Source organism: Neoarius graeffei, chromosome 20 (assembly GCF_027579695.1).
Source record: "Neoarius graeffei isolate fNeoGra1 chromosome 20, fNeoGra1.pri, whole genome shotgun sequence".
NCBI classification, from domain to species: Eukaryota; Metazoa; Chordata; class Actinopteri; order Siluriformes; family Ariidae; genus Neoarius; species Neoarius graeffei.
Window position 1 is genome coordinate 45,460,385 of NC_083588.1, and position 11,748 is coordinate 45,472,132.

General features: G+C 40.4%; 1 protein-coding gene across 1 annotated transcript; it reads left to right on the plus strand.

The window, feature by feature from the left end:
• The first annotated feature begins 8,381 nt into the window (after positions 1 to 8,381).
• On the plus strand, positions 8,382 to 11,399 carry LOC132869296 (parvalbumin-7-like). The gene is made up of 4 exons (XM_060902637.1): positions 8,382 to 8,442; positions 8,750 to 8,882; positions 8,976 to 9,085; positions 11,002 to 11,399. Exons 1-4 carry the CDS (start codon positions 8,382 to 8,384, stop codon positions 11,025 to 11,027), a joined length of 330 nt encoding a protein of 109 aa, XP_060758620.1. The 3' UTR covers positions 11,028 to 11,399.
• The last annotated feature ends 349 nt before the right edge of the window (positions 11,400 to 11,748 follow it).

Below are 11,748 nucleotides of genomic sequence, written 5' to 3' on the forward strand. Positions count from 1 at the left end.
TAAATTCCAAATGTGAAAATGCAATGGTAAAGAACAATAAAAACAATAAAAGCAATAAAAAACAAAATAAATAAGCTCTCGGGTCCTGACTCTCGGGGGGCCCCTGGGCCAGGGGGCCCCAAGCAGTTGCCTGCCTTGCCTGTTCACAAGCTGTGCATCTGCAGACAATTCATTTTATTCAGTACTGATTACCACAAAATGACTGAATTCTTATAAAATTGATTCTGCTGAGAGAGAAAGAGAGAGAGAGAGAAACATACAATATTACATAAGCTCCTGTTGTTGCAGCCCCTTCTTCTGTCCTGGGGGGGTCAATCTGTCAATAACCCTATAGGTTCAATATATAAATACTACTCTTCTGCTGCTCTCTCCACTCACTGTCCTGCTCCCTTTTGAGTTTCAAGTGTTAGGACAAAGCTAGTGAGAACCAGCGAGAACAGGTATGTCATGTTTAATAATTTGATACCTACAAAATTGTTGAAATCTTATCCTAGGTGGATGGTTATTACGGAGATGTCACTGTTAAATGTAACGTCTCTGTTGAATAAGAGTTGTATTCTAAACAACATGAACATTTTCACTTCAAATGTTCTTGATTTTTTCTTTCTTACTGAATCTTGGTTAAAGGATGGTGGTTTCAATCAACTTATTGAGGTTTGTCTTCCTCGTTTTAAAATTTTTCGTAAAGCTAGATCCAGGGCGGCACGGTGGTGTAGTGGTTAGCGCTGTCGCCTCACAGCAAGAAGGTCAGGGTTCGAGCCCCGTGGCCGGCGAGGGCCTTTCTGTGCGGAGTTTGCATGTTCTCCCCGTGTCCGCATGGGTTTCCTCCAGGTGCTCTGGTTTTCCCCACAGTCCAAAGACATGCAGGTTAGGTTAACTGGTGACTCTAAATTGACCGTAGGTGTGAATGTGAGTGTGAATTGTTGTCTGTGTCTATGTGTCAGCCCTGTGATGACCTGGCGACTTGTCCAGGGTGTACCCCGCCTTTCGCCCGTAGTCAGCTGGGATAGGCTCCAGCTTGCCTGTGACCCTGTAGAAGGATAAAGCGGCTAGAGATAATGAGATGAGATGAAGCTAGATCCAATCATTGAGGTGGCAGTGTAGCTGTGGTTTATAAGGACTGTAGCCTTCTCAGGACCAGTGAATTTGACTCTTTTGAATTACTGATGTTAAAGTTAATATGCAACGAACTTACTGTGTGCTGCATAAAAGTAGACTGCCTTTCAGATTTTTCAAGTGTAGGTCAAAAAAAGAATTTTCCCTGACACCCAATTATTTTGTTTATTGGCCCGAAAGCTACTGAATTCAAATCACAGACTTCCAATTTTATTAGTTTTTTTTAATAGAACAATTAATGAATTTCAGGCCACGTGGCCCTAAATTCTCCATTATGTTTTCCTGCTTCACCATGACGCAATTCAAGATACTATGTCATGCATCACGTGATGGGCTTTCCCCATTCATGCAAGGCATTGTGGGATACAAATTTGAAACAGGAGAGAAAAATGGAGGACGTGAGTGTGCGAATGAAACATGAAAGACGGACTACAGTAACGGAAAATCAGAAGAAAAGGCGTTATGTTGTGAAGGAAAGGAAACGCAGGACCAAACTAATAAATATCAGCGGTCAGCGAGTACCTCAGTGTAATCAGCTGTTTGTTTAGCGACAGAATGATGTAATTGTCAGTGCACGGTCAAGGTAAACCTGTATATGGCAGTAATGCAACACTGGATGCCAGCTGCCGTAAAACCCAAAAGAAGAAGAAGGTAAACCTGCGCATGTGCACACCAGACTTCCTCTGTCTGCTTGACTGCGTGAAGCGAGCAAGTCCATGCATATTATTTGCTAGAGATTCTGTTCAAATAAAATAACTTCTCAGCCACAAAATGGCCTGATATTTTGTCAGATATTACAGAAATAAACACGTCACAATGATCAGATTTCAGAGGGAACTAAATTTCACCGATTTTATGAAATCAAAAGGCCGTCTCGCTTTAATCTACCATCCAACCAGTTCTAAGCCCAGACTCTTTTTGTCTGAATTTGCCAACTTACTCCTTAAGGTTGTTTTAAAAATGATAAAATCATTATTACTGGGGATCTTAATCTACATATTGATGTTTTAACTGATCCCATGGTTGCAGAATTTTTAAATATTACTCAGTCCTTAAACTTGGTGCAGCATGTAAGCAATGGGCTTAACACATAATCATGGCCAAACCTTGGATTTAGTGTTCAGATCTGGTTTACTCACATGTAACCTAAGTATTGATGATATCTGTATATCTGATCATAGCATTATAGCTTTTATATGCTCCCTCTTAGACATGTCATTCAGTGATGTGGCATTAGCTTCCTCTGTTATGCTTATGATTTAGAGCTCTACCTGTCCCTGGATCCTAATAATGTAGCTCATGTATCAGTTCTTTTAGATTGTATTAATGATGTGAGAAATTGGACAAAACAGAGATTTTAGTCATTGGCCCACAACAGAATCACAGCCCATGTGAACCCAGAACCCAGAACCAGAACCCAGGTCTTGGGTTCATTGTCACATAATATTAAACCTGTATCTAGGAATCTTTGATTCCAGCTTCAATTTTAAAACTCATCTTAATAAACCATCACAATTTGGTTTTTATCAGTTGAGAAATATTGCAAAGATCATTTTTATCCTTTAAAGACACAGAACAAGTCATATGCTTTTATTACTTTTCGCGTGGACTACTGTAATGCTTTATTTGCTACACTGAACAGCACTTCCATTGCTCAACTCCAGTTGATACAAAAATGCTGCAGCCAGATTCCTGGCCAGATCAGGGGTTCGTGAGCACATTAGTCCAATCTTGGCTTCATTTCATTGGCTACCAGTCAAATTCAGAATTATTTTTAAAATTTTGTTGATTACTTTTAAAGATTTACTTGGTTTGGCTTCAGAGTATCTGGCTGAATTATTATCAAACAGCTAGACCCCTACAATCATCTGACCAAGGCTTACCTGCTGTTCGAAAGTCCAGACCAAAGACCAAAGGTGATAAAGCTTTCTCTATGATGGCTCCTGGACTTTGGATCACCTTCCCTCCAAGCATGAGGTCAGCTGATTCTGTAGCCACGTTTAAGTCTTGTTTAAAACCACATTTGTTTCATGCTGCATTTGTAGACGTTTTTGGTTCTTAATTGGTTTCTTTATGTTTTTACAAATTTATTTATTTACTCTCTAACATTTTACACCCTATCTTTATAGCTTAGCTTTTTATCTTTTCCTTGATTTGAATAATATAATGTCATTTTGTAATTGGGCGGCACAGTGGTGTAGTGGTTAGCACTGCTGCCTCACAGCAAGAAGGTTCTGGGTTTGAGCCCAGCAGCTGACGGGGGCCTTTCTGTGTGGAGTTTGCATGTTGTCCCTGTATCTGCATGGGTTTCTTCCGGGTGCTCCAGTTTCCCCCACAGTCCAAAGACATGCAGGTTAGGTTAGCATGGGGTGGCCTTGGACTGAGGTGCCCTTGAACAAGGCACCCAACCCCCAACTGATCCCCAGGGGTTGTAGCATAGCTGCCCACTAGGTATGTGTGTGTGCTCATTGCTCACTTGTGTGTGTTCACTGCTTCAGGTGGGTTAAATGCAGAGAATGAATTTGAGTGTGCATGTCACAAATAAAGCCTTCTTCTTCTAATTTGCACATTTCTTATTTTGTCTATCTCACAGTTTTTCTTATGATCATCATTCTTTTCCTTTTATTTTGACTTTTTTTGAATGCCTTTATTTATTTATTTATTTATTTATTTAACAGATTTAATGTTTAAAAGCACATCTGCAAAATCAGCCTGCCTTATCCCATAGGGTTTTCATTTCATGCTGAAATGGTATGAGAAAAAAAAAAAGAATCCATGGGGAAAAAGCATCTCAGGGAATAATATAAAAATAATTGAAAAGTGTCCCCATTAAAATTAGTATAGGATCAGATTGGATTCTAAAAGTAAGTGCACTCTTCACTGGTCTTTTCCTCATCCTCAGTTTAAGTCTATTCCATATCTGTAGCAGTGTGGACTTTGTCACTGTCCTAAATTTAGTTTAAATGTTGGTCTCATAACAGCACAGTAAGTTATTAAATCACATTTGTTTGTTCTTTTTCATTTAATGCTGTGTATGGAGCGTTTGTCTGTAGAACTGTAGGTAGTGCTGACTGTGGCTTATTCACCTGCAAAGACGTTGCGATTATATCAGGACAAACATCACTGAGGCCGTTCAGAGGTCAGTGCTCAGAAGCTTCGATTTCAATCAATTGACCTCTACCTGATCGTAGGACAGACGTGTGAAACGGCAGCTAAAATGAAAACTGCAATATGTGCAGTCCCCTGTGCACCTGAACATCACCTGGAGGAGCAGGTGCTCAAACCACTCATGACAATTCTGCAAAAAAAAAAAAAGATGTCAAAAGGTCATGGCAGTATTTTTCTCCGTGGCCGCTTTATCTGCGCTAGTCGTAAACCAGTTTACCTTAAACCTATGTGTGTTTTCAGCTGCTGAAAGTAGTGGCAGTGATGTTAATACGGCCAGCCCCTCATCCCTGTGCATGTAGGTGGATTGACTTTGAATGAATAAACATGAAAGGTTTCACCCTGTGGGGAAAAACAGACCACCAGCCAAAAAACATAGCAATAAGAATGGAAGGAAGGAGTAATACAGAGGCAGAAAGGATATAGACAATACAATTTAAATGATAAACATAATCCGGTTTATTTAAAAAATGCTTCATTTTAACATTTTTGTGACTCTCAATTTTGAAAATAGTGTTGTTGAAAAGTAATAAAAGCTCTCCAGATGCCTCTATAGATCTGACCTGAGCCCAAATGCCTTTAAATCCTACAAACACCCCTACCATGAAACATAAGCACTGCCTGAGCAGAATATAATTATAGCAGCAACTATTAATCGCATTGCTTATCAAAGTTTTAGAACAGTCCAAGCCTGTCAGGACGTTTCGGTGCAAGAGCACAGTTTCCATCACAGGACAGATGATATGCTGTATCATGCAAAAGAGATATGAAAGAAAATCTCTGGTGGGGAATTTTAGAGGTGTGTACTGAGGGCAGAGAGGAAATGAACCTAAGAATATACTTTGAGTGAAAAATCAAGAAGGGGAAGATTGAGATTTCTGAGAAGCCATTACACTGTCTGTGGGTGTGTTGGAATGTGTTTCTGTGGAACATTGTCCATCTAATTTCTACTGAATAAGGAACTGCTTTTCAGAAGTACAACTTAAAAATGTATTTGAACAAACTACAGACATCTTTAGCTTTGATGTGCTATATATCGAATGTTGCATAGTTCTGGCAGGCCACGAAGTCAAGCTCAGCCCTCAATCCCAGCTACATCACCTGACCTGCAGCTGACCTCAAGCCAGCCCACATCAGTTGTAAGCTCAGCTGATTCCCTTCTACACATTGCATTAGCAAATCTGTCATAGAGTACCTTGTTTAAGCTGCTTTAACCTGCTGACCTTTGCTGCTTCCTCTGCAAGCCATTTTGCAAGTGAGCACCATTTCCATTCACCAGAGTACTCGTTTGGCATGAAGCAGTCTTCTGCTCCCAGGATTAACAAATGGCCTGCACCCAGGCTCCTGGAAATCATGTTAATAAATACCATCGCGGTTCCAGTCGGAGCTCCCTTCAAGGAACTGTTTGCATTGTCACGGGAGGGCATCCGCATCAAGCCCCCAGCTGCAGATCTTTCAGCTCCTCTGCTCCTAGGGAAGCCACCGAAAACGAAAACTCTGCCGCACCTCCGTTCAGTTCTCTTGGGCTATTTCACAATCATGTCTTTTTGAATAACACCAGCTAACTCTTGCAGCTTGGTCCAGTACAGATATACACTGGAGATTCTTAAACCTTATTTTACAGGGACACACCAGCCCTACCTACAGCAGTAATATATTTTGTGCGTTCTTATAAATGTCTTTGTAAGTGTCACATGCAGGTTCAGTTTTGGCCTTGTGGTCATTTCATTTAATTCTACTTCAATTGCAAAATTTAAAATGTACTTTTAATTGCATTTTTCAGCACTAACTAGGTTTTACTTTGGGACGTATACTTTCATTCACAATAGAAAGATATTTAAATGAAAGTTGAATATTTTTTTGTAAAACAAGGGCCTCTGACAGCATCCTTTGTCCATTAAAAATGTCCTGTCTGGAAAACACTCACCATATGACGAGGTTGTAAATGATTTTTTTAAAGAAAATATTTGTTTCTTTTGAAGCAGGATACTCTGTTGGTGCACAGTAAAAAAAAAACAGGACTTGAAACAGATGCGGGACACATTTGCAGCAGAGCTTCACATGTAGTTGAAATGTGAGCCTGTCAAAAAGGGTCCTGTCCAGAAAACCACAAGGATCTTCATCACTTCAGTTCTTATTACAGTTACCACCATGTGGTACAAATTTGAAAATTTGTACTTCAAATCACAAACATTTCAACAGATTTTCACTTTGTATACCTTACGGTGGTGTAGTGGTTAGCACTGTTGCCTCTCAGCATAGAAGGTCCTGGGTTCAAGCCCAGTGGCCGACAAGAGCTTTTCTGTGTGGAGTTGGCATGCGCTCTCCATATCTGCATGGGTTTCCTCCGGGTGCTCCGGTTTCCCCCACAGTCCAAAGGCATGCAGGTTAGGCTAAATGGTGGCTCTAAATTGACCATAGGTGTGAATGGTTGTGTGTCTCTGTCAGCCCTGTGATGACCTGGCGACTTGTTCAGGGTGTACCCCGCCTTTCACCCACAGTCAGCTGGGATAGGCTCCAGCTTGCCTGCGACCCTGTAGAACAGGATAAGCGGCTACAGATAATGGATGGATGGATACCTTACTCTGGTGGCACGGTGGTGTAGTGGTTAGCACTCAGTGCGTTTACATGCACATAGAGAAAATCGAATTTCTGCCGTTGCTCGACTGAAATTGAAGTTCTAAATGGCACGGAAACACCTTAGCTAGGCTGAAATTGAACCGAACTTGATTTCTCGTAATCGAGCTGCACGACCTAGATTATGCGATTTTTGCCGAGCTACTTAGTGCATGTAAACCCTATCGAGCTACGTAGTCCAGCTACTTACTTCAGCACTGCCCCTTCCGGAAGTGACGAGTGACGAGACCACAAGCAGGAAACACAACAGCCTCGGTCGGAAAAAAAAAAAAAAACAGCCTCGGTCGGCATGACACTTCACCTTAGCCGCCCACTTTATTAGGAACACTTCTGTTCGTACATACAAACTACAAACACTCTTCTTAGAGTTTAGAGTTTTTTATTTTTAAAAGGGACAGTGGACAAATTGAACATTATCCTTGTGGTAAGGACAGATGTCTGTACCAGGTTATAGCAGTACATGCTAATTTCCGCCTGTAGTCCCTTGGCAGGTGGATGTAATAAAAAGATAAATAAAATGTACAGGAAATGTCATCAAATCTGTCATTAGAGCAATTTGTAGTGATTTAGACCAGTAAAATTTCTTGTGAACACGGAACTGATAACTTTGTTGATACTCTTGAATAGCTCTTCTTCATGACGACAACCGGAAGTGTACCAACACGATGGGGTGTGTAGCGCCACCTGTGGCTCGGGTGCACAATGTACCTCACACAATAGCTCGATTTCCTTGTGCGCATGTAGGATTGGATTTCTCTGGCACCCCTGCTGGGACTCTTTGCTCGATTACCGACAGCAGCTCGATTGGGATGTGCATGTAAACATACTGACTGTCATCTCACAGCAAGAAGTTTCTGGGTTTGAGCCCAGTGGTTGGCGAGGGCCTTTCTGTGTGAAGTTTGCATGTTCTCCCGTGTCTGCATGGGTTTCCCCCACAGTCCAAAAACATGCAGGTTAGGTTAATTGGTAACTCTAAATTGTCCATAGGTGTGAATGTGTTTGTGTGAATGGTTGAGAGGAGAAAACCTCTATAATAATCCAGTAGAAGGCAATGGGAAACCACTACTGCAATGTTCCCTAGAGACTTTGATGGCTGCAGCCATCAGAGCAGCCATGTCACTGTAGTAATATGCCAAAATAGATGGATGGATGGATACCTTAGTCTTGTGGCCTATAAGAAAGTGGGTCGATATTAGAAATACACTATCTGTTGTCTTCTCACCACAAGTAACATACCCAGTGTATGACCTGTAGCTGTGAAATTATGCGCAGTTAATTTCTATCTCAAAAGGTAATTTTTGGCAGCAAAGAAACACAAAAATTTGAGGTTTGATTTTTAGACGATTGTGGACCTGAAAAGTATGCCCTGATTGTGAAACAGCCCTTAGACTGAATTGTCTGCTTTTTATTTGTGTCTCTCACACTCTCTGTCTTTCTATCTCTCTTTATATCTAGCTGCAAAAATGGCAATGAGCAACATCCTGAATGCTGATGACATTAAGAAAGCTCTTGATGCATTCAAAGGTAAGGCTTTTTTTCTTTCTTGGTCACATTTTATCACACACATTCTCACAAATTCATCTTTGCACCAGATTATGGCCTTCAAGAGAGAATCATACATAATAGTAATGATTAGCCAAAAATAGGTTTCATTTATGCCTGTGAAGATGGTTTTCTCGAATCTTCTGCATGAAATGGAATGTGAACACATCAGAAATGTCATATGACCAATAGTTCTGTTAAGATTTCCCAAGTTACTATAAAACAAAACTAATTGAAGGATTCCATTCATACAGAATATTCCCAGACTAATTTAAATATATTTTTGTAGCTGCTGACTCATTCGACCATAAGAAGTTTTTTGACATGGTGGGGCTGAAGGCAAAATCGGCCGATGATGTGAAGAAGGCCTTCCATGTACTGGACGCTGACAACAGTGGATTTATAGAGGAAGAGGAGCTAAAGTGAGATGTGCACATAGGTTTAATTTCTTCAATCAGTATGCGTTTGAGGTTCATTTTCAATGTCTCTGATATGTTTGTGTGATGTGAATGAAGATTCGTGTTGAAGGGCTTTGCTACTAATGGAAGAGATCTGACTGATAAAGAAACCAAAGCCTTCTTAGAGGCAGCTGATAAAGATGGAGATGGCAAGATTGGAGTGGAAGGTGAGATATGCACCATGGCAGGAGATTGAAACAACACACTGTAAAAATGATTTGTTGTTTTAACTTAAAGTTTGTACCCGGGCTGTTTTAAAATTTTGAGTACATTGAAATTAATATAGTAAGTTAAAACAACGAGGTGAACAATTTAACTTACTATATGAATTTCAATAGGGGCGGCGTGGTGGTGTAGTGGTTAGCACTGTTGCCTCACAGCAAGAAGGTCCGGGTTCGAGCCCCGTGGCCGGCAAGGGCCTTTCTGTGCGGAGTTTGCATGTTCTCCCCGTGTCCACATGGGTTTCCTCCGGGTGCTCTGGTTTTCCCCACAGTCCAAAGACATGCAGGTTAGGTTAACTGGTGACTCTAAATTGACCGTAGGTGTGAATGTGAGTGTGAATGGTTGTCTGTGTCTATGTGTCAGCCCTGTGATGACCTGGCGACTTGTCCAGGGTGTACCCTGCCTTCCGCCCATAGTAAGCTGGGATAGGCTCCAGCTTGCCTGCGACCCTGTAGAACAGGATAAAGCGGCTAGAGATAATGAGATGAGATAATGAGATGAATTTCAATGAACTCAAAATTTTAAGGCAGCCTGGGTACTAACTTTTTTAAGTTAAAACAACAAATCTTTTTTTACAGTGAGTAAAGTGCCAGGCTGTTAGCCATTAAAACCCATTTCAGATTATTTTCCTTGTTAGCTTTTTACCATCATCTTTCTGTTCTATGGTGAATTGCAAAAGGAAGATGTTAAGATGTTGATTTGTTCATTTCAGAAACACTGGAAGTAGAGGTATTCATTGTATCATAGATTCCAAATTATCGTTAAACACTTTGGGGGCCGATTGCTGTAACAAGGCTTACAATTGGTCCTAAACTAAGTCAGTAAGAATTGGGTGTAAATTTGAGATCTTTTGTATGTAACTGTCCATAAGGCATACAATTTGTCAAAATTTTCTTTCCTTAAAATAACTTTGTCTAAAAATCTGTCTTGGCTGAGGATGTTAAGATTTCTTTGTGTAACTGGCCCCATTTAAAAGTATGTTGTTTCAGAAGACGTGGAAATATTCTGAGGATTCACTTGTTCCTTACCATAATATGGAGGCCTTGTGAAAAAGCAAAAAAATGTTGCAATCAATGATAGTGAGATCTGAAAAATATAATCGCAGTAGATAGAATGTAAAAGATATGTATCACGCCACGGGATTTTTGTACCAGATGCACTGTTTACAGAATGCATAGAAACGGCACTGAAAAGCATGCAATGTTTTTGCTCTCTGATCCAGTAACTATCAATGAATAATCACTTCAATAGCGCCCCTACAGGAGACATTTACCACTTTTAACATCATCCACGACTGAGACAAGTATATGTCTTCCTTCTGACATAAAAATCGGTGAATGACATTTTGATTTGTAGTAAAAATGCATTGATCACGCGAGCGCAGTTTTCATGTAACATTTGCTTGGTGGCGCAAATAATTCACCACGTGTTTTCTTGACCTTCTGAGCAGCATTTTGTGGTCTGCTGCTCAACAAATCTGGGAAATTCACCAATAATTTACAGTCAAGATTGTCTCCTGATGGATTCACAAGATTCTGTATCATCTGTAGTCAGTGCCTGGAAAATGGACCATTTTGGATTGCGCGGACATGATTTCATGTCAGATTTACAGTTACTTCCCTTAGTCCAATTTCACTTTGGTTTGTATCTCCTGCATACGGAGGCTTGGTAGTTTAATGCAACAGGTATCACTCAAGATCTATAATCTGAGCATCTGGTATGAAAATCTGGTGGACTGACACATATGTAGTATGGTTTCATAAGTACTACCACACATATTTTTTCTAAGAACTAATAAAAACTGAAAAAGAAAGATCTAACTTAACCATGCTCTCTCTCTCTGTCTCTCTCTCTTTTTCAGAGTTTGTTGCTCTTGTCCATGAGTAAACAACACTGGTCAGGCCATCCTATGCCCAAATGACGCACACACTCCCAGCACATACACACACACACCCTGTACATTTTCACCCATCTCCTACAATCATTTATTGTTTCCTTTTTTATACAAATGTGTGTGTGTTAGTGTACAGGTGAAGAGGTGCAAACCTTCATCTTGGAAGTATGTGCAGTAGATACTTTAAAAGGAATAGCCCACCCCTTCATCTGTATTATTGTGCATTGCATTTTCTTTCTGTCTTTGCCTTCTCCCTTTATGATTTGATTGATTGTTCTTTCCTCCACTCCCTGGCATTGCTTTACCTTTGTCCTGTCTCCAGCTCTCCCTCTCGGTACACAACTATTGTGGAATACACCAAATGGAAAAGGTCAAACTGTGAAATAAATAAATAAATAAATAAATAAGATATGCCTTGAGGGCTCTGACTTACTGTGGATCTTTATTTTTTGCTGTCTGTCTGTTTGCTGTTTATAGTTTTTGTCACATCTAATGCAGCCCTGTCGATAACTTTTGGAGTAGGGGGCATTTGGAGAAAATTCGTACACAGACCCAGAGCATAAGCCACCACTGAGATGTGAATAAAGGCTGGAGATCTAGGGGTCGTAGCTCAGAAGATTTTTAATATATACATGTAAAACAGTGCAATCTGAACGATCCAGAATACAACATTTTACATCTCAGAGTAAATAAAATGTTCTTCTTGATATCATG